Source organism: Peromyscus maniculatus, chromosome 4 (genome assembly GCF_049852395.1).
Source record: "Peromyscus maniculatus bairdii isolate BWxNUB_F1_BW_parent chromosome 4, HU_Pman_BW_mat_3.1, whole genome shotgun sequence".
NCBI lineage: Eukaryota > Metazoa > Chordata > Mammalia > Rodentia > Cricetidae > Peromyscus > Peromyscus maniculatus.
Window position 1 is genome coordinate 103,685,020 of NC_134855.1, and position 26,141 is coordinate 103,711,160.

The following is a 26,141-nucleotide window of genomic DNA, read 5'->3' on the forward strand; positions in this document are numbered from 1 at the left end:
CTGATTTCGAATACTATATAATCCACTCATTTTAAACCAATGAACTGGTTTAACGAATAAAAGTGTTTCTGTGTGAGCGTGACCGCCTGAAACCGGTACCAAGAGCTCATCAGTGTGGAAGAAGAGAACTGACTCCTGAAAAGTGTCTTCTGACCTTCAGGTGTGCCATGGCATTCATGTGCCCTTGAAAACACACACACACACACACACACACACACACACACACACACACACACACACACACACCACACACCACACACCACACACTTTAACAAGTTAGCAACGAAGTGGATTCACAGTGTTGTGCAACCATCACCACAATTAAACTGAGATTTTCTTCACGCAAACATACATATCACCCCTTGTATTTCACCTTTCCCTTCTTAAGCAACTACTCATCTATTTTTTCTTTCCTTTTTCCTTTCAGATTTGTTCATTTTGGACATCCCACATAAGTGCTATCATAAGACGTGTTTTTCACCTCTCTTTCTGTGCCTCTTTTTGTTCTTCCTTCCTTCCTTCCTTCCTTCCTTCCTTCCTTCCTTCCTTCCTTCCTTCCTTCCTTCCTTCCTTCCTTCCTTTCTTTTTTTGAGACAGGGTCTGTCTGTGCAGTCCTGGCTGTCTGGGAACTTGCTGTGTAGACCAGGCTGGCCTCCAACTCACTGAGATCCTCCTTTCTTTGTCTCTTGAATGCTGGGATCAAAGGCGTGTGCTACCACACTCAGCTGGTTCTTTTCTCCCAGTGTTCTTTCAGCCATGCTGTAGCATGTATCAATATGTGTTCTATCACATGGACAGAGTGTATTTTGCTTACCACTTAGCAGACATTGGGATGACTTTGACATTTGGCTCTTACAAATAATGCTGTGCTATGATGATGCCCTGTGAGCAGATTTTCCGGTTTCTTGTTTTCTCATCTCAGCTGATTTGGTGGCCCTGACTTTGTAATACTGAAGATGGAGAATATTTAGAAGACTATGATTTGAAACCTAAAATTCCATCCTTCCTTCCTTTTTTTTTTTTTTTTTTTTTTGAGACAAGGTTTCTCTGTGTAACAGCCCTGGCTGTCCTGAAACTCACTCTGTAGATCAGGCTTGCCTCATACTCACAAAGATCCACCTGCCTCTGCCTCCCAAGTGCTGGGATTAAAGGTGTATGCTACCACCACCCGGCTAATGGAAAAGCTTTAAAAGATATTTATTTTACGTGTATAAATGTTTGGCCTGCATTTTTGCATGTGCACCATGTACATGCCTGGTGCTTGTGGAGGTCAGAAGAGGACCCCCTGAACTGGAGTTACAGATGGTTGTGACTGCCATGTGGGTGCTGGGAATTGAACCTGGATCCTCTGGAAGTGCTTTTAATTGCTGAGCCATCCTTCCAGCCTTGGAAAAGCTTTAATGAGAATACTTCTGATATTTTGCCATCAAATATGAAGTTTAATGTTTCTGGTGAATACTTTTTTTAACTTAAAGTTAAAGATGATGTATGCTAATAAAAAAGTGTTTTTTATTAGCATACATCAATGATAAATAATGAGTTTTTTTTAAAGATTTATTTTATTTATTATGTATACAGTGTTCTGCCTGCAGGCCAGAAGGGGGCACCAGATCTTATTATAGATGGTTGTGAGACACTATGTGGTGGTTGGGAATTGAACTCAGGACGTCTGGAAGATCAGTCAGTGCTCTTAATCTCTGAGCCATCTCTCCAGCCCCAAATAATGGTTTTCTTTATGACATTTTCATACATCTACATAATGTATTTTGATCATATTAATCTTCCCTCTGTTACCCTTTCTTGAGCCTTCCTATTCCCACCCTCTTCCCACTATAGCACTAGTATGCACATCTTCCCTGGTTGGTCAGTATTGTTGTCTACAGGGTCCACAGCTGGGTAAGACTGTTAACCACAATTCTTTCCCAGCAGCTTCTTTGCATTAGCACCTACCGGTGCTGGCACATGAAAGCTAATCAACAAGGAGCAAGTTTTCAGGCCACTTCTGTCTTAATTTTTTTTCTATGCCCTGCACAAGGGCATACAATGTCTTCAGCAATAGGGTCTTACCCTGCAGTTTTGGTGGCGAACAAATAGTAGTTATAGAAGCCTGTGTTGTTTGGAAGTCTCAGGGGCCTCCACGACCACCAACTCCTAGGGAGATAGCCTGCTCCTGGCAATGGAATTTTTACTCAATAAACCTGTGACTTCTGGGAGTAGTTCTATCCACTCATGCAGGGTACTTTTAAAAATTTATTTTTGTTATTATTACTAATTATGTAATCACTTGGTCATGGGTTTCATTAGAGACAATGAAGACAGTAGCTACTTAGTGTTTCATTGGGTGATTTTAGTGATAAACCTTAGTGTAGTGTGCTTGCTCCACTCCACTTTCCCAGGTGACTCTGGCTTATGTCAGTTGACAAAAAACTAACCATCATCTCCCATCCCATCCTCTCTTGTCTCTCCTTTTCCTCCCTTCCTTCCTCCCTCCCTCACTTACTGTTTTCTCCCCCTTTCTACTTAAGTTATAGGTAAAGTTTGATATTCTGTGTTCTCTACTTACAGAGAAAACTACTTTTTGTGAAGTTTTTTTTTTAAGATTTATTTATTTATTTATTATGGTATACAGTATTCTGCCTGCATGTATCCCTGCAGGCCAGAAGAGGGCGCCAGGTCTCATTACAGATGGTCGTGAGCCACCATGTGGTTGCTGGGAATTGAACTCAGGACCTTTGGAAGAGCAAGCAGTGCTCTTAACCTCTGAGCCATCTCTCCAGCCCCATTTTTGTGAAATTTTATCTGTTCTTGTTCTAGAAGATGTGTAGAGAGAATCAGATTCAAGGAGTCATCTTGTCTACCTGCATCTTATGGTCCAGTTAATGCTTACTTTTTTTTATTTTTAGTTTTTGTTTTTTCCATTCTGGAGAATAGCCCCAGGTCCTTTCACATACTGAGCCAAACCCCCAAACCCAGTGCCTGCTCTGCTCCAGAGAGTAAATGATTCCTGACGAGGTCTCTGTTGTAATCCAGAGCAGCTATTTAATGAATGGACTTGAGTGATCACACATAACAAAATAAGTGACCTTATTTGTACCAAACAGTGGGAACAGGATGTATACAGGATTTAAACTCTTCCAAACATATTGACTTTGAGAATTTGGACCAAAGGATATGAATGTATGAGACAGTAACTGGAGTTACTGAGTCTTGTGGAGTCACCATGTCATGGAGACATAGGGATGTAGACGCAGAAATGAGGTTCGCAGAGGCGAAGGGGAAGCAGAGAGGAGTGAGAAAAGAGAAATGGTGATGCCATCTTCGGAGAGATGGGAGAATGCGTCAGGCAGAGCAAGCACCAAAGACACCAGTGGAAACAGAATTTCTGGCTGCTTTCAGATTTCCAGGAGGCCAGCCCGAGTCTCTTCCAACGGGGATGTCTGCACAACTCCACTCTCTGTCGTTATGTTTCCTTTCACTCTTGGAGCGTGTGTGTGTGTGTGTGTGTGTGTGTGTGTGTGTGTGTGTGTGCATGTGTGCATGCGTGCTGTGTGTGTGTGTGTGTGTATTGATTTCCGTTTTTTGCAACAAATTAATCTCTAAGAACAATTAATCATTCAACTTTTGAATATGATGGCCCCTAGTTAATGTTTATTGTAACTGGTGTTATTACTTGAACAGTATGGTATGGGGACTACTGAAAGATTTGGGATGATTTGACAATGGTGAGTGATTAAATCTGCTATAAGAATTTTTGATCTGAATGGTACCCAAGAGGAATGTTTAGTTCTCCAATTTTAGAGAACAGGAAAAATATTTGCTAAACGTTGACAATGAATCACAGACTCCACTAGAATGGAACTGTGACCCCTGATACCCACTATCATTATCAATGCCTGTGCTGGGTTGAAGGGGGTGACTCCTGGAACTCAGGCTTACTTTGGTCCACAGAATGGAACTTTATTTGGACTTGATTCTTCGCAGATCTGAGAAGGAAAATTTGAAGAGGTACAGCCCTGAAGGGAGAATGCCTGTGACAACCCGGGGCAGAGATTGGAGGGATGTGGCTAAAGCCCAAGAGCTACCATCAGAGGGTAGAAGTTGTTCAGGCTTCACAGGCTGTGGCCCTGCTGACCCTGATTTCAAGCTGCTGCTTTACTATAAAGATGTTCTTCCGGCTGGGCTGTGGTGGCGCACACCTTTGATCCCAGCACTCCTGAGGCATAAACAGGCAGGTCTCTGTGAGTTCAAGGCCAGCCTGGCCTAAGAGCCAGTTCCAGGACAGCCATGGCTATGCAGAGAAACCCTGTCCTGCCACCCCCCCCCCAAAGATGTTCTTCATTATCACTGAAAAAAAAATATAGATTCTTCATGACGGAAGGAAGGGTTTTCTATTAGCTACATCCCTTTGATCTTCGACGTTCTGCAGTGCGCGCATGTGCGTGTTGCCTGCAGTGCTCAGGGGTTGACCCCTCCCTTCACGCACGCTGTGTACACCCTGTCACTGTCTTAGCCTGCCAGGGTTTCCTGATATATGCTATCTTGAGATAGTCCACCCTTGTTTTTCAGATTGTTGAAGCTGAAAGAGATGTTTAACTCCAAGTTTGGCTCCACACCCAAGTTTTATGTTCGAGCCCCAGGAAGAGTCAACATAATAGGTATTCTGAATTTCTGCTTTTGATTTTTTCCCCCTCCTCTTGTGGTCTGGATTTTCCAGGTTTATTGGGTATATTTGTATTTTGCTTTTGTTTCTGTAGGGAGATGCTTTGTAATTTCCTATATTTTAGAGTTAAGTAGCAGATTTTTAGCAATTTTTGTACAATCTGTCTTTATAAATGTATAATGACGGATGTGATTTTAGATTATATACCAACTCATTCTTTTGTGTTTAATATATCATAAATATTTTCTTATATTTCTAAAGAGGTTATAATTATTATTTTAATGTCTTTGTAATAACCTACTAAGATGGTGTTTTGTAATTTACTCAACAGTTTTCTTTAATTGTACATAAAGTTATTTCCAGTTTTTCACTTTTCAGATGTCTGATGTTTCTGTTTTGGATAGTTACCCTGCTTTGAGGCAGAGACTTTCAACAGAAGAGCAGAAAGGGCATCCTACAGTGTGAGCATGAAAGGCTAGATAGATAGGGAGGAGGAAAAGTGAAAAACAGGAAAGATGTATTAGAGAAATAGCAATATAGGACGCATGCATGCTAATACCTTTGCATATGAAAAGAAAAAAACTTAACAGGTACACCCAGAAATAATAATTCCAGCAATCTAGTTATCCCTAAATCAAGCTCATGCTTGAAATGGACTATCTTAAGTGGTACTTTGGAAGCCAAGGAAAAGTGTATCAAGAGCTTGCTACACACAGGTCAAGTGGTGGTGCACACCTTTGATCTCAGCACTTGGGAGGCAGAGGCAGGAGGATCTCCGTGAGTTCCAGGCCAGCCTGGTCTACAGAGAGAGTTCCAGGAGAGCCAGTTGAAGCCCTGTCTCGAAAAACCAAACCAAACCAAAACCAAGAACAAGAACGTGTGTCAAGTGGGACGTGGATGGTTGCGTACGATTTCATCAGAAGGAAGTCCTTTACTTGCTTTCAGTCAGAAGATGCACTGTTTATCTGCTGTGCAGTAGCTGCTCTGGGAACCCACAGTCTAATGGCAGGTGCGAGAGCCCCCAGACACTCAGTGTCACCTTCAGGCTGTGTCAGTGGGACTGAGGGCTGGGTTGGAGTCTGTGCAGGGACTGCTGTTGAGGGGAGTGCCAGCCTCGCAAAAGCTCAACCAGAGGTGCTCTTGTTTGTCTTGTCTCCACATTTCAAACCCCCATAAAGTTCTGTTTGAACAAAGATGCTTAGGCTAAATGCATGCAGCTTGAATTTTTGATAAGGGGATGCAGTACGAGGAGGAACTGGAGATGTGTGCAGGGATGTTGTAAGTCATGACCACTGGGATGAATAAGACTTGTCACGAGAAAATGTATGGGGAGCTGAGAAAAGTCCAGGGTCCATGGAGGATTCAAAAACACTATTATAACGGGAAATGCAAGCTTACGAAACAAGTAGCTGAAAAATACAGAGCACTTATTAGCCAGCCACCTTCCACTGGCAACTCGGACCCTGCTTTTTATTTTGAAGCAAATAATAGAGGATTTAAAAATTTCACGGACTAGTTGAGAATGGCCAGTGGGGATGGTTTATGCTAGGGAGAAGATCAATGGAGAGGGAGAGATTGCCCATAACTGGGAAGGGAGTCCCTGGTGGAGGGGATGCCTGCACAGGCAGGGAGGCTGATGTCTGGAGCATAGGACACCAGCAGCTTCAGCCCTTTCAACGGGAGGCCAGGCAGAAAAGGATGCACCTTGATGTCAGTTGTGTGTGATTGTGAGTGGAGGGCTGAGGACGCTTCTGTGAGGAGGGCTGGGGTTTTAAGGAAGGGGAAGAAACAATGTAAATGGGAAGGAATGGAGATTGAATGGCCAAAAAAAGCCCATTTGCTGGAAAGTGCTGAGATCTGGGGTAAGGCGGACTTGTGGACTGTGCAGCAGCTCAGAGGCCTTGCATTCCCCTGCCTCAGCTAGTGTAAGGTGTGTGGTGTTGAGGTAGGTGTAGGGCTTGGCTGAGTGGGAGTTCACAGAGGATGACATGGAACAGAGACTTTGAGAGTATGGGCAGGAGGGCTGGTGAAGCAAGGAAAGGTGGCATCTGTGCTGGGGGGCGAAGGGAAGGAAGGGAGAGGAGCCTACAGATGGAGACGAGAAGGCAGCGTGGGGCAGAGAGACAGGCAGGATGGGGAGCTTCAGGCTGATAAGAGCTTGATGAAAGTTGGAGGTGACGGGAGCTAGGCAATTATTGGATGGAGGGCCATGGGGGAGGACGGTCAAGGGGAGGAGGAGGGCTTGGGCTTTGGACTAGGTCATCTATGTGGATGTCGTCAGGGTTACCGTGGGATTGGGATGGAGAGGGGGCTGCAGACAGGTTCTGAGCTCTTTAATGTCCTAAAGGTCCACAGAGGAAAATGGTGAGGAGAAAATGTGGCCAAGCCTCAGAAGAACAGAGAACAGGAAAATGGCCCCAAAGGCGGGCAGAAGACGTCAGCTTCTCACTGCTAGAGAATCCACAGAAACAGGGTCCTCAGAGCACAGCCAAGCTCCCCTTGTGTGGGGTGGGGTTTTCCTAACAAAGAATTCTAATTTCCTGAGTCAGTGACGTGTGTGGGGTGTGACTCCAGTGTTAGTGAAACATGGCTGGAGACCAGATGAATCTCAGTCTCTGTTAAAGCACAGGGGTAAGTTTCGTTAACACACTGAGGAGCTGATAATAGATTTATCTTCATCCTCGGTGGTTCCTGCTCCCTCCATGACCCTCACCCAGGGTGGGTGTTTTTCTTCCTTTAAATACATTTTGTCAAAGGATACCATTTTCACTCTCAGTAGGCGGCCACCCATGCTATAGCCTTGCAGAAGAACAGATGCCCTATCCACGTATTCAAATATGTATTTCTACTCGACTCAGATTGCTGTCCTCTTGATAATTGGATAGAAATATGACTTGATAAATTAGTTCTTCTACCTGTCATTTTAATCCATAAAAGGCCCTTATTATCCCCTTCTATAAAGAATATCAATGCAGGAGCAAAGGCCTTCTCTGCTATAGCAATATATGGAATAAAAATAGAATTGTGCAGCTGAATCGTCACCTGCTGATTTCATGTTTCCTCACTGATTATTATCACTGCCAAAGGAGCAATGAGCTATATAAGTCTGTACCAGAAAATAAACAGCTTTTTATCCACACTGAGATATTAATCAGCTTGATACTTTATAGTCACATGACATAAATTTGGAAAATGATTGTTGTAAATTAAAACGTGGCTGAGGCCCTGTCCATGTCCATGTCTGTGGCCTGTGCTGCCACCGCGGGCCACGTTAGTGTCCATGGTTCCTGTTACCACCGGAGTCCATGTTGATGTTTGTGGCCTGTGCTGCTGCTGCTGGGTCCCATGTTGATGTCCATGGTCCATATTTCAACCGAAGAGACGTTGATGGACTATGCTGCCACCTGAATCCATGTTGAAGTTCGTGGCTTGTGCTGCTGTTGAGGGCCATGATGGTGACTGTGGTCCCTGCTGTGTGTGGCTGGGGGATGTGTTGTGTCTGTGGTCTGTGTTGCCACCGTGGTCCATGTTGCCGCTGGAGGCCATGTTGATGTCCAGGGTTCGTGCAGCCACTTAGAGCCTTATTGGTGTCTGTGACCCTACTGTGGCCAGGAGCCATGTTGATGTCCATAGCCTATGTTACCACCAAAGGCCATGGAGATGTCTGTGGTCTGTGGTGCCCCCTGCAGCCAAGTTGATATCTGTGGGTTGTGTTGCTGCCAGAGACTATGTTGATGTCTGTGCTCCGGCTGCAGTTGGGGTCTGTGTTGATTTCTGTGGCCATGTTACCACTGAAGGCCGTGGGGATGTCCATGGTGTCCCCTGAAGCCATGTTGATGTCATGGCCCTTGCTGTCTGTAGTCAGAAACCATGTGGAGGTCCATGATCTGTGCTGCTGCTGGTTATAAAGGGCAAGGAAGCTTCTTTTGCAGTGAGTGAGTGGTATTGATAATTGCAGACTCACAGTTGAGAATGAGAGACATAGACGGTTTCTGTGACAGCCTCTCTCCCTCTGCAACCCTCCCCCACCCCCCACAAGAGAAATAGTCTAGACAGAAGGCCATTGAAGAGAACTCTTTAAAAAATTGTGATAGAGATGCTGTAGTGTAGTGTTGATTGCTTCTGGGGGCTTGGGCATAGGGAAGGACTCAGTTTCTTTAAGGGACTGGCCACTGGGAGTTTGACCATGCGCCAGTGAGTATATGAGCAACACAAATTGGACTTGGTATGTTTTTTGTTTTCTCTTTCTTTTTTTTTTCTTCTTTTGTTTTGGAGAGGGGGCGGGAGGACTGGAAGTGACTGTGATTGAGGTGCATTATGTGAAATTTCCAAATAATCAATAAAAACATTATGTTAAAAAAGAAAGCAAAGCAAAACAAATGAGAAAATGGAAAACCAAGCTTAAGATAAAAAGGAGCCTCTAAATTAACAAAAATGAATTACTCATAGCTAGCTGAAGTTGGCTCAAAATGTTTGGTAAAAAGAAAACTGAGTATCTGTCTGCCCATTGTATTTTACTTTTTATTAAACCGGGGTCATATTTTTCCTGTATGTTAACTGTCTATGCGAGAGTCACAGCTTTTACCTGAAAGGGGATAAGAATGTGTTCTGGGACCGATTATGAGTGACCATGGCTTGGGAACACATGAACACAGATATAGTTTACTCCACCTCATGTTCTTACATGGAACAGTCTCATGAGGTTTTATATTAACAGAAAAGGAAACCACACATTAAGACACTTTTCAGAGACATCGGTGGAAACATCAGGCAGGCAGGTTACAGCAAGGTAGGAATTCTCAGTTCCTGGTGGCAGATGCTACCTGATGAAACGCTTGGCCTCGGGTTGGTGAAGGTTAGGCGGTCTGCTGGTGTGTCCCGAAGGATTTACCTAGAGCTACAAGGATACTAGGTCACAAGAAGCAGTGCATAACGAATGATTTCTAAGGGAAAAAAGGATGCGTGAGATCACCTGACTTAGAACTCTCCAGATTCTAGTCATCGAGTTTCTACTTGGGCAGTCAGCCCTGAAGGTCCAATCAGCCCTGAAGGTCCAATCAGCCCTGAAGTTCCAACGAAGCCGTGGTTCTCTCCAGCAACTGCTGTTCACACAGCTAGGTTGAGCTTCTTTTATTTCATCTACTTGCGATGATAAAACCTGCTTTCCCTTTTGTCTAGGAGAGCACATTGATTACTGTGGATACTCTGTTCTTCCCATGGCTGTGGAACAAGACATGCTAATAGCTGTGGAACCTGTGAAAACACACACTCTCCAACTGGCCAATACAAATCCCTTGTATCCGTGAGTAATTAGGATGGCTGGTGGGTAGGGACTCTCTCTCTCTCTCTCTCTCTCTCTCTCTCTCTCTCTCTCTCTCTCTCTCTCTCTCTCTGTGTGTGTTTGTGTGTGTAAGCATGCAGTAATATATCTGAATACAGATAGACTCTAGAAAATATTGGATTCCAACTAAATCATATACTTTATTGATATGTCCTGCCTGACATCAGCATCCCAGGTCACTACTAAATGTTTATTTGTTGTGTTCATTGCACACTCACTAAAGAAACCTTTACTAGCAAGCAAGATGGCTCAGGGGTATTGAGTGCCCTTACCTGACACTGACCTCCAGAAACCCACATGACAGAAGAGAACCGAGTCCTGCAGGTTGTTCTCTGATTTCCACACTGTGGCATGATACATACATGCCCACCCTTTTTCTCATACATACATAGTAAGTAAATGAAAGGATGAATGAATAAATAAGTGTAAGAAGGAAGCATTTATTGAAGAGTTGTCATGTACTAGACATTGTCTCAGCTATTAAGTATTAATATAGGCAAACATGAAAATAATTTTGCTCTTGCACAGAAAGTGTTGATTATCTGCTGAAGAGACTGTCTCAATAAAGTCAGGTGTATGCTATCTGTTCCTCGTCGTTACTGTGGCACTGTCTAATTCTCTTGTCCAAGACTCTTACCATGTTGCACATTGCTTACTTACCTGTCTGTATCCCTTAGTAGGTTTACACTCTATGATTTTATGTTGTGTTGTCTGTTTTCTTCAAAGCTTTAGTCTCAGTCTAAGGTGTAATGAATGTTTATAGAACGTATCTTTTGTCAAGTTTAAGTGTTTAATTTTCTAAAACGTTAAGTCTTTATGTGTACTGAATTGTATTAAATATCTGTGCAGTCTTCACGGTCATCTTAAAACACTTGGTGGATTACTCTGGTGGATTTTCCAATGCTGAACCAGCTTTGCCTTTTCTGCATAAGCCTTCCTTGTTCAGTCTGGTGCTGCATAGCAGTATTTTGGCCAACGATGGCTCATGCATAGGATCATGGCCCCATGGGAATATGAGGAGCTGAAAAACTACTGCTGTTTATAACATTTGCATTTTGAGCAAAGAATTACTACAAAAGAGTAATTAAAATTTAAAAGTTTCAAAAATTGAAATATTGATAAATAAAACAAGTTATAGTAAGGAAATGTTAGTTTATCAGAGAAGGAACTTTTGAGATAAATGTGATGTCATTCATGTGTATGTTTATAAACATACACAGTCATATGCAGTTATATTCTTGGCCTTCATATTCAGTCACTCACCACAGCTTTCTGTCCTGCATACTCCTCTTATGTTGTGTTTCCGGTATTAGTGTGTTAGTTTCAATTGTTTACACTTATAATATGCTTATTGAACTTTTTCTGTTTGGATAGGTTCAGATACACAAATACTATCACTGTGTTATAGTCAGCTATGGTGTTCAGTGTTGTCTTAATCACTGTTGTCACTGGGGAGAGACACATGACCAAGGTAACTTGTATAAAAGAAAGCATTTAACTGGGGGCTTGCTTACAGTTTCAGAGGATTAATCCATAATCATCATGGCAGGGAACATTGGAACAAGCAAGCAGGCCTGGTGCTGGAGAAGTAGCTAAAAGCTTTACATCCTAATCCACAGGCAGCAGTCACAGAGAGTGGTAGGGGGAGGGGAGGGGAGAGAGGGAGAGGGAGAGAGAGAGAGAGAGAGAGAGAGAGAGAGAGAGAGAGAGAGAGAGAGAGAGAGAGACTGGACCTAGCATGGAATTTTGAAACCTCAAAGCCATCCCTAGTGACACACCTCCTCCAAGGCATACTCCATCAGGGCCACACCTCCTAGTCCTTCCAAACAGATCATCAACTGGGGACTGAACATGCAAATGTATGAAACTGCGGGGGCCATTTTCATTCAAACCACCACAAGTATAATAGCATGTCAGGTAGGTTAGTAGTGGTGAATATCCCCAATATATATGTGTGTAGTAGGCTAAACCACCTACATCTGTGTAAGTACTTCATATTCTATATTGTTTGTACAATGACAAAATTGGCTAATGATACATTTCTTACACTATATCCCTGTTGTTAAGTAGTACATGATTATATTATGTATTTGATTTTCAAATTACAGAAGATATAGTTGTCACACTTGATATGGTCATTCTGTTTCTAAATATCTTAGTTATTGTGAGCAACCCGACATGGGGATAGCAGATGTTTCTACTGATTTCATTTCCCTTGGGTATGGATACCAAGCAGAAGGATTCCTGGATCATATGCTTCTTCTGTTTTGAATTCTTTGAAGAAACATCATACCGTTTTCCAAAATGGTTGAGCCAAATACCATTCCTACAAACAGTACAAAAGTGTTCATTTTCTCAAAACTCTGCCAACATTTATCTTAATCATACCAGATGCTGTTACTGTAGGGTTAATGCTTTTTAGAGGTGTTATCTTACCCTGTGTGCATGTGTGTGTGTGTTTCATATGTTACTGCATTGGGATTCATGTATTTGGTGCTATTTTGCTTTTTTTTTTTTTTGCTGCTTTATTCTTTTAGTTGAAGTATTTGCAATGTTCAAGTGGGACTTGGATGTGGTGGAGGTGAATGTGTAGTTGAGAAAATAATTTCTCAGCCCAGGAGCTCTCCGTATTCTTCTGAGTGGGGTATTAACTGGGAGAGCAATCACAGGTGTTTGATATTACTACCATACAACGCCAAACTAGCATAGTATACTCAGATTTTAATTAATGTGGTTAGGAAATACACGAGAGCAGTCCTGAAAGGGAAGTTGAATGCTATAAGCGCATATATTAAAATCAGAGAAGGGCCAGTGAGATAGTTTAGTGGGAAAAACAAAGTGCTATCAAACCTGACAGCCTGAGGCCAATCTCCCGTGCCCTGGAGGGTGATAACTGACTCCCACTAGCTGTCTTCTGACTCTACACACATGCCATGGTATGTGGACACACACACACACACACACACACACACACACACACACACACACACACACACGGAGGGGGGGAAATAAATAAATAAAATAGAAAAGAGTCAGATCTCAAATAACTAACTTAATTCATCATCCCAGGGCCTTGGAAGAACACAAACAAGCCAAATCAAACATCAGTAGACAGACAGAAATAATTATCAAGGCAGAAATTAATGAAGTGGAAATTCAAAAAGACAATGAATTAATGAAACAAAGAGTTCTTTGAAAAGATGGACAAGAGCAATAAACTGTTAGCCAAACTAGCCAAAAGAAAGAGAGCAAAGGCCCAAATTAATAAAGTAAGAGATGAAAAGAAAGACATTGCAGTAGATACCTATGAAATTCAGTAAATTGTTGTAATGTACTTTAGAGCTCTTATAGATTATGATATTGGAAAATCAGAAAGAAATGAATCTCTAGATGCATATGTCTACCCAAATTAAACTGAGATGAGAGCCACAGCTTGTAGAGATTGATAAACAAGCAATGAAGTTCAAGCAGCAACTAGAAGCAAAACAACAACAAACCCCAGAAAAACCTCAACTAAACAAAAACATTTTCAATTTAATAGAAGTCCAGGCTTGGGTAAGACCTATTGCTGAAGACTCTACCCATTTTGATCATAAGACATGAAAAAGTACCATTGATTCCGACCAGGAAACCACCTTCCAGTTGGTTAACTTTCCTAGCAGTAGGAGATTCTATGTAGACTGCTAGGGAACAATAGTCATCAACAGTCTTCCCCAGCCGAGAGCCCTGTGAACTCCTGGTGTGGAAAGACATGCCCATGGATGCAGTAGAGGCATCGATGTTATGGGGTGACCACAGTGGACTGTAGATAATGCAGACATCCACAGCTGATCCAAGCGCAGAGAATAAGTGCTGGTGGAATGCTTAGTTACAAATGGGACATTGTGTCACCACTGCCCCTTCCCACGGTTCAGGGACCATTGCCGAAGAGAGATCAGGAAGATCCTAAGAGCTAGATGTTGGGGAGGACTGGAGGGAAACTGTCTTCTAGATGTGACGGGTCTGCTGCAGTCAGGGGCACACAGCAGCCGCGCTTGCTTGCGGAAGGTGAAGTCAGCCAACAACTCTAGCACGGACCGGACCGGAGAGGAGACTGAGAGCCCCTCCCCCTAGCTGAGGAACTGTCGAGAGTTGATGTTTCCTGGGGAGGGAAAGCAAGTTTTCTTCAGATATGGCCCTTGGTAGGTTGACCATGCTCCATGGATGACCTCACACTAATGAATAAATGGGAAGCACACACTGGACTTGATGGCTTATTAAAAAAACACCAGAGGACATAAAATGGCTGGGATTGAGGAGGTAGGGGTGGATCTGGGAGGAGTTATGGAGATAGGTGGGGAGGTGAATATAATCAAAATATGTTGTGTGAAATTCTCAAGGAATTAATAAGAATATTATAAATAGTTCAGGCCTACTAGTAAAGGTCTATCAGACCTTTAGAGAAGAGCCAATATGGAGGCTTCTTGAACTATTTCAGAAAACAGAAAATGAAGAAAGAAGGACTCAAAGTGTTAGGGAAGGCATGTGTAGGTAGGAGGAACTGAGGAACAGAGAGCTAGGCTTTTCTGAGTAATTCAGCGAAGCAGACCACTGCTGTGCGGAACCAGTAACTCTCTAGCACAGAGTTACTGTTTCTTCTCGTTAGTACGTATCTGGTAGTGATAATGAGATAATACTTTGAGTAAATACCTTTTTAAATTAAATCCTCACTCTCTAAACATCTATTGATGAAACCATTATCATGGAATTCACATGAAGTATTTTTAAATTTCCATTATTTCTTTTATATTGGTTAATTGGCATTATACCTTGTTCATTTTTTTTTTTATTTCATTTGTGTGTGTGTGTGTGTGTGTGTGTGTGTGTGTGTGATGTGCATGTATGGCATGCATTCTACAGCACATGTGTGGAAGTCAGGGAACAACTTTGTAGAATCAATTCTGTCTTTCTTTATGTGGGTTCTAGGGATCCAGTTGTTAGGATTACATGACAACCACCATACCCACTGAGCCATCTTTCTGGGCCTGGCATTTTGTTGTGAAAACTAGTCTCTCCCCGCCCTTTTTTTTTTTTCAAAATTTATTTATTCTTATCTTATGTACATTGGTATTTTGCCTGCATGTACATCAGATCTTGGAGTTACAGACAGTTGTTAGCTGCCACATGGGTGCTGGGAATTGAACCTGGGTCATCTGGAAGAGCATTCAGTGCTCTTAACCACTGAGCCATCTCTCCAGCCCCCCTTTTTTTAATTTAGCTGTTTATTTAATTGTAAATTTATATAGTGTGTAATAATCAGGAGGTCTTATTTTTTTCCCCAACGGACCATGACCCTATAAAATAAATTTTGTTCATTATTTCTTTTTCTTAAATCATACAGATAGTCAAACTGGATGGGTATCAGAGAATGCAGGGTAAAGAAAGTTTTGAGTACTTCTGTTTCTACGGGGCATCTGCTGAGTAGCAGGCCTAGAGGATAAAGCGCTTATGTGGTTTTTTTACACCAGCGAATGAGGACTGATATGAAAGAGAAAAATGGATGTAGATTATGTTAAGCATGCTGTTTCCTATCTGATTTTGGAAATAAAAAGGGCCAATTAGAGGTAGATTAGTCATTAAGGCCACTACAACATCCTCTCTCAACCTTAGCAGCTGGAGGTGTTCCCTGTTTGCAGGGAGCTGAGATACATTGAAAGTCAATAGAAAAGAATACTCAGTATCATTGTTTTGTCACAAGAGGGCAGCAGTCAGCCATTGATTTTTGTCTTTCAAGGCATACAAACAAATAAATGGGTCTTTTTTTTTTTTTTTTTTCCAGAGACTTCAGCACTAGTGCTAATAACATCCATATCGACAAAACCAAACCTCTATGGCACAACTACTTCCTTTGTGGATTTAAAGGAATCCAGGTAAATTGACACCTATTAGCCTACTAGATGATATTCATGTCATTCCAGATTTACTCTATTATGTTTTTGGTCTCCTTTCAGTACTGATGCTTTTCTTGTATTTCGCTGACTTCTGTTTCTGAGAGTGGGGAAGGCATGATTGTTTCTGAGTTGCGTGTACTGGAGGAAGTCATAATTTTTCATTTGACTGAAAAATCAATGGCTATGCATCAATAATATGCCACAAAGAAAGAGTGTCCTAGTAGTTACATTCTGTTCCTGGGATATACAGGAGTGTTCTGGAATGGGACTTAGAACAGCCATGGATTTGAATGTGGGCTTGATCCAGCTTTGTTAATTTGAGTCAAGTGTTGGCTTTATCTGAAAAATGATGTCATTGCTATTCAATGAAGAGCTGTTGCAAGGATGTCATGGTGCTGGCACCTTAGGCATTTGAGAATGGCAGCTAGCCTTGTTCCTGCTTGTGCAGGTGAGACTAAAAGGGATAGAGTGAAGGGCATTATGTAAGTACTTTCCTAGAAACATCGATTTAATCTCAATTTGAAATCCCAGTGTTGTGTGCAAGTACAGGACAATGGACTGTTTCTACTTTTTCTCATAGTTAAGAATGTATGAAGCACAAGTGGAAAACCAAAACTTGCTGTTTTTAGAACCACTCTTATGTTTGTTTTTGTTAATTTTATTTTTTAACAATTAAAAAAAATCCATCTATTTTTATTTTATGTGTGTGGGTGCTTTGCCTGCATGCATGTTTCTGTGCCACATGCATGCCTAGTGCCCACAGAAACCAGAAGAGGGTATCAGATCCCCTGGAACTGGAGTTACAGACTGTTGTAAGCCACCATGTGGTGCCTGAAATTGAACCCAGGTCCTCCTCTGTAAGAGCAACAAATGCGCTTAGTTACTGAGTCAACTCTCCAGCTCTTTTATTTTTAAAGCTAACATCTACTCAATAATTATTTTAGCTGTAGTGACTCTTGTAACATCATAGATAAAGGATATTAAGAAATAGACCTTTTCTCTTTGTGAATCAAGAGAAAACGAGTAAACATGCTTTTGTGTTTTATTTATTTATTTTTGAGAGTTTGTGATCCAAGTGGCCTGGAGGTCCTATCTGAAACTGTTATGAGAAGCTTAGGACTCAGTGATATGGTTATTATAGAAGCCCATCAGAGTAACTTGGGATGTGTAGTCCTATGCTTCTACTTTGGAGGTCTGGCCTAAAAGTGCAGCATTCATTTCTTGAGAATGTCTTTTTTCCAGACACATGGTAATAACTTCTGGGAAAAGTTATTGGCCTGTTTTAAATCTTCAAATCATCTGGATTGTCATCCACATTAGTGGGAATTAGAGTATTTGGAAGCATTGGTCAGGCAAATGCAATTTGACCTTCCTTGAAACAGCATGCCTTTTTCACCATATGGTAAAGTTATCTATTTGTCTGTCTATCTATATTATCTATCATCTATCTATCTATCTATCTTTCTTTCTATCTATCTATCTATCTATCTATCTATCTATCTATCTATCTATCTATGTTTTCTTGCATTGTTTTGGATCCTTTTAAGGGCTTAAAGCCTTCCTCCTTGGTTTGACAACTTATGTGCAAAAACACAGGTTTGTACAATGAACTTTTAGCAGAAAAGTCATTTCAGTGTTAGCCAGTCCAGAAACCTTCAAATTAAAATACTAGAAAGATCCAAGGGATAATCTGTTTATGTGAAATTGAACATGTTATCCTTTTGGGATAGAGCTATTACAGTACTTGGCACAACCCATGTGTGTTTTTCAGTCTGCTGTGACTTTTGAACTTAAACATTGCGTGCTAAGTTTGTAAGTATGACTCACACTCAAGACACTCTGTGGATCGTTTATGGTGAAATGTATAGCGTTCCCTGAGGACTGCTGCTTTGGAGTGGGCTGCCTGATGTTCTGTGTGGAGGGGCGTTGGCAGCAGCACGTCGTCTTCAGTGTATAATTTGTTTGTGTTTCTGGAAGGAGCGCTTTAGATGACTTGGAGTCAGGAAGCACATCTGACTCTTGTCTTTTGTGGCGCATGACTTTTGCCAAGGAAGAAAAAAGGACAAAAAATTAAGGACAAAAACAGTCTTTATTTGCAGCGTTTTGTAGTTCCTTTGGCGAGTCTAACTTGCTTATTGAAATTTCTCCCTGGAAGAATATGTCTGATGAAATGCATAATTAGGTAATGTAATAGTTTCTCATACTTTGGTCTTGAATTATTCGAGAAGTTTCTGAAGAAGTCCATGTTCTTGTTGAAGAGGAGGGAGTGCTGGGTTTATTTTTAATCCTAAACGAAGATTATGATATCACCCCAAATCTGGTTTTACACATCAGTTCAAGTACATTAGAGAGTTCTACCTTTAATCCAGAGTCTGGATTAATTGGGCTTTCCTGTTTGTAGAAAATTTCCCTGCCTCCTTTGGGGCCTTCAATGTCGTTTACACCTACACTCTAATCTGGCTGTCTTTAAAGCTACCAGATGGCTAAATTCTATCCATATCTCCCCCCAAACTCTGAATCTCCTCATATAACTGACAGACATTTAGAGGCAGAGACACTGCTGGCCCCAGCTTCCACAGCGGCGAAGTCCTCAACAGGGATTCAGTCCTGAGTCTCACTCCCAGCATCCTTTGTGAGACTTTGGGAAAGTCTCGGTCATGAGTCTCCCTGTGTCCCTTATGTGATCTCTGGGAAGGTCTCTTAACCTCCCAGTACTTATGTTTTTCTCCACGAAAAGTGAAGTTGATGGAGTTGGAGCTCTTTTTCTTTGGAGGGCTTCCTGAGGCCAAACACCAGGAAACAGCTGCTCTTGGGTTAGATTTCATACCAGACGCGGTCGGGCTAAAGCTCAACCTACTCACTGGGAATTGGGGAGTTCTTGCCTTGCTGGGCAACCTGAATTCTGATTGCTTTATAGTTTTTCTGTACTTGTTCACATCAGGTGATAGTCAAAGAAAAATCATTTAAGGCAATTTAGGAAACGAATCAGTAACTTTTCATTGAACAAAATGAAGTCATCTTCAGCTTGCCCCATCCTCTGGGCACGTGTCATTCAATCAGACGGCATGGGTGCTCCTGCTGTGTTGAATTATACCAGTTCCTACAATGACTTGGTGTCTGTTGGTGGGCCTCCTTCCCTCTGTGGAATGATAGAAGTTTCTACTGCCTCTTGAATCCAACACTGAAGTGACTTGCTGTGTTGCTCGCTCTTTCTTAGGAACACTTTGGTCTTAGTAAGTTGACTGGAATGAACTGCCTGGTAGATGGAAATATACCCCCAGGTTCGGGCCTCTCCAGCTCCAGTGCTCTGGTCTGCTGTGCCGGCTTAGTGACCCTCACAGTGCTGGGAATGAGTCTATCCAAGGTAAGTGCCTGTGACATTAACCTCACAAAACCTCCAAGACAGCGTCTGCATTGCAACGTCAGAAAGAATGTCTTCCTTGATGTTGAAAACCTGTCTTAAGTGTTGTAATCTATCATGTTCTGTCCATGGTTGGTCACTGTAGGGCTGCCAATAGTCTCCAGACAGCCAGTTAAGAGGACTGTATGACTGTAGTGAGCTGCTCTTGGATTATATATGGAGCTTGAATAGAAGGGTGTCGTTTTAAAAAAGTCTCCGTATTGACAAGATGCATTCAGAGCAAGACATTTTAGGCCTTGTGAGTGGGCCAGGATTTTTTTTTTTTTTTCTTTACCTAAAACCTTAAGTATTGACAGATAGTGGGCAGAAAGCATATGGAATAGATAAGAAAGGAACCAAATGCATGCCTAATCTCAGTAGGTTAGTCACTGAAATAAATTCCAAAAATATTCCTTCAAAGAGGAAGTGTACCTTAAGGAAACTTGAACCCTACCTGAGGTCAGAACGCCTTTACAAGTTTGCACAAGTCTCTGGTTTTGCACTTCAGAGCAGGTGTGCTAAGATTTAATTGGTACTTGGGTGTTCTGCTTCAAGTGAAAGGTGATTGCAGGTTCTTTTAAACCAGTGCTTCTCAGCTTTCCTAATGCTGCGGCCTCATGCCGTTCCTCCTGTTGTGCTGATCCCCAGCCATAAAACTATTTTTGTTGGTACTTCATAACTGTAATTTTGGTACTGCTATGAACTGTAATGTAAATATCAAATATGCAAGACATCCGATGGCCGCCCACAGGTTGAGAACCACTGTTTTAAACCTGTGCATGTAAACCGAAGTTCACAGGTTGTTTGGGAACAGACTAGGCATTAGGCAGATCAAGAGAAAGCTAGCTGTATTCTTAGTTTGTAAAAAGTGTGTTTACATTTTTATAGTGAAAATTTTATATATGGGAAAGGGGGAAATGAAGAAGAAAACAAAGATTTAGACTTTCTTTGCTATAAACAGGCTTGTTTCATAGGAAAGTTTGCCTGCTTACCGCAGTATTATTTGAGAAGAGAAAGAAAAATTTACATGTGAACTATGCCTCCTTGGGCACAACTTTTAATCTGATAGTTAGTTAGTAATCATTTATTTTAGTCTGCTCATTGTTGTAACAAAATACCCAAGATAACAGCTTAAGGGAGAAAAGACTCATTTAGTTCAGTTTCTGTGATTTCAGTTCACAGTTCGCTGCCTGTATTGTTGTACGTCTGTGTATGGCAGAGTATGGGCACAAGAGCAGGAAAATAAAGCTGTTCATGGTAGACACGGAAGGAGGGAGGGAGGGGGGGAGGGAGGGAGGGAGAGAGGGAGAGAGGGAGAGAGGAAAGGAGGGAGGGAGAGAGGGAGAGAGGAAAGGAGGGAGGGAGGAAAGGAGGGAGGGAGAGAGGGAGAGAGGGAGGGAGAGAGGGAGAGAGATTGGTGATAAGATAGAGCCTTCAATTTTATGCTCCCAGTGACTCACTACCTCTACCAGGCACCAGCCCCTAACAGCACATTCAGCCACGAACTAATCAATCTAATTAATACATTAGTCTGTTGATCTGGTCAGTACCCTCATGATCCAGTCACTTCTCTAGAGTACCACCAGCTGGGGACCAAAGCCCTCAACACACAAGTCTCTGGGGGGACATTTCGTATCTAAACCACAACATTTAACCATCATTGTTAAGTGAGAACTTGGTGCTGGGGACACTGTATAGGGATGAATTAAATAGATGTGATCTTACTTCACTATGCCAAGGATGATTTTAATAGACACAAAGAGCAACTCTAAGAGGATGTGATGTGGTTCAGAAGTGTGATAGAGGGGCAGGTCTAACCTAGATTCAGAGAGCGTATCTAAGCCAAGACACCAAGGACTTAAAGACTTACAGACGTTAGCTAAGAAACACTAACAGTACCTTCACAAGTTGGAGCCCCTTAATTTTGGACTTCCCAGACTATAGATCAATGGGTGAAGTAAATTCTACTGTGTTTTGTTTTGAGACAGGGTCTCTCTATGTAGCCCTGGCTGTCCTGGAGCTCACTATGTAGATCAGGCTGCCCTCAGACTCACAGAGGTCCACCTGGCTCCACTTTCCAAGTGCTGGGGTTAAAGTTGTGCGCCAGAACACCCAACCTCTACTACTCTGTATTTTTTGAAGAAAGGAAGACGGGGAATATGCCGATGGGACTACATCAGATATTATGTTAGCAGATGAAAGGAGCACAGTGGGAGGAAAATAATCATGGGTTGTTGGAGGAACTAAAAGATGCTCATTTTGGCTGGAACCCATAGTGAATGGATCATACTGGAGACCAGATACTGAGATGTTGAGTAATCTGAGCTTCATCTAGATAGTAGTGGGAAACAACTTCTGGGTTTGATTGTAGGCAGAGAGTAACATGATTATGTCTGCATCTTAGAAAGATCACAATGGCTGTATTATAAAGCTGAAAGTAACACTATCAGCACTAAAGAGGTGGCTTAGTGTGCAGGAGTAGGGATGAGAATGGGAGGAACTGGATATTCAGCCCAAGGTCCGTCTGGGACAGAACCAGTAGGCCGCAGGCATTGATTGGGTGTGAGGATAGAGACAACAAAGAGTCAAAGATTTAGTTTTCAAGTTCCTGGCTACGTGTGGTGCCTTGGAGTAGGGATCTAGATGGCACTGTGGCCTGAGCAACCTAGGCATCTAGAACTTCTCAGTTGTGAAGCAATGCCTCTGGCGGTCAGGTTCTTTTGAGGATCATCAATTATACAGTTAGCTCTAGTTTCTGAGGCAGGGTGGCTTAGGCTGTTCCCAGACTCCCAGTCCACCTGCTGGCTTACTGGCCTGGAGCAGTGTCCATCTTTTCCTGACTCTGAAGTCTCTGGAGTGGGGGAAGACAGGCACTGGAGGCAGAAAGGTGGAGAGGACTAAGACGCGGTGCTGGGAGCAGGAGTGAGTGAGGCATGTGCCCTGTGGCAGTCTGCTGAGGGGACCGGAAAGGAGGGACAGTGAGACAAGGGAGACATCCTTTGTGAAGGGAGTGGTAGCCTTGTAAGCTGCTGCCCAGAGGCCAAGGAGGTGTGGCCCAAGGAGTCTCCATGTCATAGACCAGGAATGGGCTGCAGGTTCTATGGGGTAGGGGAAGGGAAAGCTCATTGGATCTCAAGTCTGTCGGTGCACACAGAGAAGGAGGGCTCTACTCTCCAGAGCGAGGGCTGAAGTCCAGAACGTCACTTTTTTTTTTTAAATGGGAGGATTGGTGAAGCTTATTCTTTTTCTGTATTTTTCCGACCCTTGATATAATTGCCTAAGGGAAAAGCAAAGAAAGATAAAAGAAAAAGAAATACTTGAGCTTTTAGAATTAAATTTGGCTGTCTTTACTTCCCCAATTAAAAAATAGCGGGTGTATATATTTTTAACAATATTATCCGAGTCCAGTGCTTTTAGCATAGAGGGAACAACGTGTGTGCCTGACTCTGCCTGATAGTCTAAGCTGTCCTGGTCATATCTGTCTTTATATTTTTTAGGGAAGCATAACAATAAAGAGAGATTTGGTTGTTGTTTTGTTCGCTTGCTAGAGTGAGACAATCTTGATTGAAAGGAAAAACATAATTTCTCAGAGTCTTTAAGTGCCGACTGTGTATGTGGCTCTTACAACCTCAGAAGCACAAGAATTCAATGGGCTGTAGATACAAGATAGTTCATAGTCTTCCATTTTATTTGTGTCTCAGTTAGTACCCTGGTAAGAAACAAATGGTGCACAGAATAGGACTGATGTGAGTTTAATAAAGGAGGTATTCGTAGAGGTGACAGGTCTGGGGGTGCTCTAGGCAGAGTACCTTGGTGAAGTCGGAAGCCATGCACGGTTGGGAGCGGCTTTGGGGCAGCATTGTTGAAGTCCAGCAACAAGAGAACAACAGGGTAACGTGGATGGAAATGACATAAATGCATATGAATGGGGGGGGGCAGTCTGCAGAGGCCCATCTCGAGGGGCAGAGTGTACCTTGGGACTGCAGGGGCTGCGGACAGAGATAGGGACAACAGGTGTGTTTTGTAAGGATGTTAGGTCCCACAGGATTGGCGACTGAAGCCTTCCCAGTTATTTCATGTTGACTCTGCCATTTAGCTTCGCTCACTACATATAGGTGTGGAAGTTACTAGTTCGTTAATAAACTAAAGGCTTCTGGGTGGAAGCTAGTAAAACGATGCCTATTGACATATGGATTGCAGAGAGCAGAGCCTGATGGATGGCAGTGGTGGGTGGCAGCAGCGTAGACAGCTGCATAGGAAAGTCCTTAGGGAAAAGGGAAGGCATGCCCTTTCCTGATTTCAGGATGTCAGACTAAAGGGACAGCCATGCTTTCCTTCTCCATCCTGCACTCAGTCTTCTTCCTGAAACGGGGAAGATTAAGAAACATAAATACAAGTTCTGTCTTTGATAAACCCGAAACCGCAAAACACAAAGACGGAAAGTGGACGGGAGAATGCCGTGTGACTTAGCAGAATGGAGAAAGGTCAAAGCTAAGTGGCCCGGGAGGAGACATAGATAGAAGCAAGCTGACTCATGCCACAGTCTCAGGGAAGGACAGGGAGAGCCGGGGCAGGGTGACAGGGGTGGGGTGAGGTGGGGAGCGTTCTTATTTGAGACTGGTTAGACCCTTGAGGCTGGCTCTGTCTTACCTGGGACCGTCCCGCCCCACGTGTACTTGTCCCCGTGAGAGACATCAGAGACTTCCTGCATCTAAGGACACTGGCCGCTGAGAAAGGCAAGGCAGGAAATGGATTTGCTAACAGGGAAATTAAAAGGTATTTTGCTTCCGCACAGTGAAATTTCTAGTTCCCTGTGCTCAGATTGGCTCTAGCACACTGGCAGCCTTATGAACTCACACCTTACTGGCGGTGCCAGAGTGTCCTCAGAGGGAACTCGGTGAGCCCTGTTGTGACAGTTCTCTAACGCGACCCCATGACACGCAATGTGACCCTGTTACGAGTGATTTCCAAAGCTTCGTGTTTTACTGTCTCACTCTGAAATATGATAAGGCATCAGGGGATAGTCCGATTTGGAAGGAAACATCTCAGATGAAGCACACAGAACCAAATGGAGAAAACAGAGGAGTTGACCAGCACAGACAACGCCTTGAAGGAAGAAGACATTGTGTCCTCAGTCTGAGGAGAAGACACTGAGTGCCCGATCGAAGAACACGGGGCAGAACCCTTCAGATATGGGAAATGAAACAGCTGACATAGAGAAATCAAATAAAAGGATTGGAGAAATGATCTGGTAGCATAGGAAATGAAAGGAATGGATAATAAGCCAGTGAAAAACAAGGAAAATTGTGAATTAATTCCAGAAAATTCCAACTATTTAGAAGAAACAGTGAGAGCAGCCATTGAAAGTAATACTATTTCCCCCAAATGACAATGCATTTAAATGCAGTTAAAAACAACAAATCTAATTAAGAAATGTAAATACAAGTTCTGTCTTTGATAAACCAAAGAGATACAAATAACCTGAGACTCTAAGATCCGAAGATGCACAGTGAATGGGGAACAGAATAGAGACAGAGGGGAAAGCCCTCACTGGAGCCAGGGAGATGCTCAGTGGCAGAGGCTGCCAAGCCTGCCAGCTCTGAGTTCAGTGCCCAGATGCCTGTGGTGAGGGAGAGGATAGACTCGTGGAAGCTTGGCTCTGACCTCCAAGCTATGGTACTGTGTGTCCTTGGAACCTCCACATCCACTCTCCATACACTAGATATATCAAATGTAATGTTTTAAAAAGGGTTCCCTGGTATTTGCATAATAAATGAGGAAGGCCAGACCAAAGCTGCCACTGGGGATTTTGAAATTCAAGAGCTAAAGAGTAAAGACTAAGGAGCTAGAACAGTAAGAAAGTGAAGCCGGGCGGTGGTGGCGCACGCCTTTAATCCCAGCACTCGGGAGGCAGAGCCAGGCGGATCTCTGTGAGTTCGAGGCCAGCCTGGGCTACTGAGTGAGTCCCAGGTAAGGCGCAAAGCTACACAGAGAAACCCTGTCTCGAAAAAAAAAAAAAAAGAAAAGAAAAGAAAGTGAAGACATTATAGTTCAGGAGTGGAAATGCTCCTCAAAATGACCAATATAGCAATATTTTTAAATGTCAGTGATGTTTAACTTTGCCTGCCTGTTTAAATGAAATACTCATCTGGGGGAATAGAATAAACATTTTTAATCTATGACATGGAAAAGCTGGAGGGATATACCCCCCCCTTCCAAATCTGGGAGCAAACCAAGGAAGAAGACGGCGTGGGAGAGAAGAGAGGAAGTAAAAGTCCAGGAAGGAGTGACGAGCCCTGCCCAGCACTCAGGTCACTTGGTGGACCAGAGTCAGCACAGAACAAACTCAAAGTGGGATGGAAGAAATGGGACTTCTACATCTTAACTGTTAAAGACAAGAAATCTAACGTAACCACAAATGAAAGGGGCTGAGAGATTTTATAGAGCTTGTGTAGGGCTTCGGGAGGCTCATGTGGATATACAGTACAAGGCAAATGAGAGTATTAGACACTTATTAAATATAAGAAAAATAAAAAGACTAGACATGCAAGATCCTCCCCCAAGTATTTGGTGTATACATAAACAATAGTTTCAATAATTGACATAAGGAAGAAAGTTTTAATCAAGATTTTTGGCATAATGTCATTGAGAACAGTGGGAAGGGTATGGGGAAAGGTAAAGAGAGGCCAAATCCTTCTTCCTTGTTCTGAGAAGACAACAGACTTTAAGACGATGTGGCTGGGCATGGTGGCACCCATCTTTAACCCCAGCACTAGGGAGGCAGAGGTAGGCAGATTGATGTGTTTGAGG

The 26,141-nt window shown here is 42.8% G+C and overlaps 1 protein-coding gene across 7 annotated transcripts in view; it reads left to right on the forward strand.

The window, feature by feature from the left end:
- Positions 1 to 26,141, forward strand: part of Galk2 (galactokinase 2) — a 114,970-nt gene that overhangs the window by 9,139 nt on the left and 79,690 nt on the right. For 6 of the 7 annotated variants that reach the window (XM_015987592.3, XM_015987594.3, XM_006994069.4 and 3 more), the window contains exons 2-5: positions 4,567 to 4,655; positions 9,839 to 9,962; positions 15,820 to 15,910; positions 19,149 to 19,295. In XM_015987592.3, coding sequence (XP_015843078.2) covers positions 4,567 to 4,655; positions 9,839 to 9,962; positions 15,820 to 15,910; positions 19,149 to 19,295 — 451 coding nt within the window. The remainder of the gene's footprint in view (positions 1 to 4,566; positions 4,656 to 9,838; positions 9,963 to 15,819; positions 15,911 to 19,148; positions 19,296 to 26,141) is intronic. The other variant, XM_076570576.1, reaches the window with a different exon arrangement.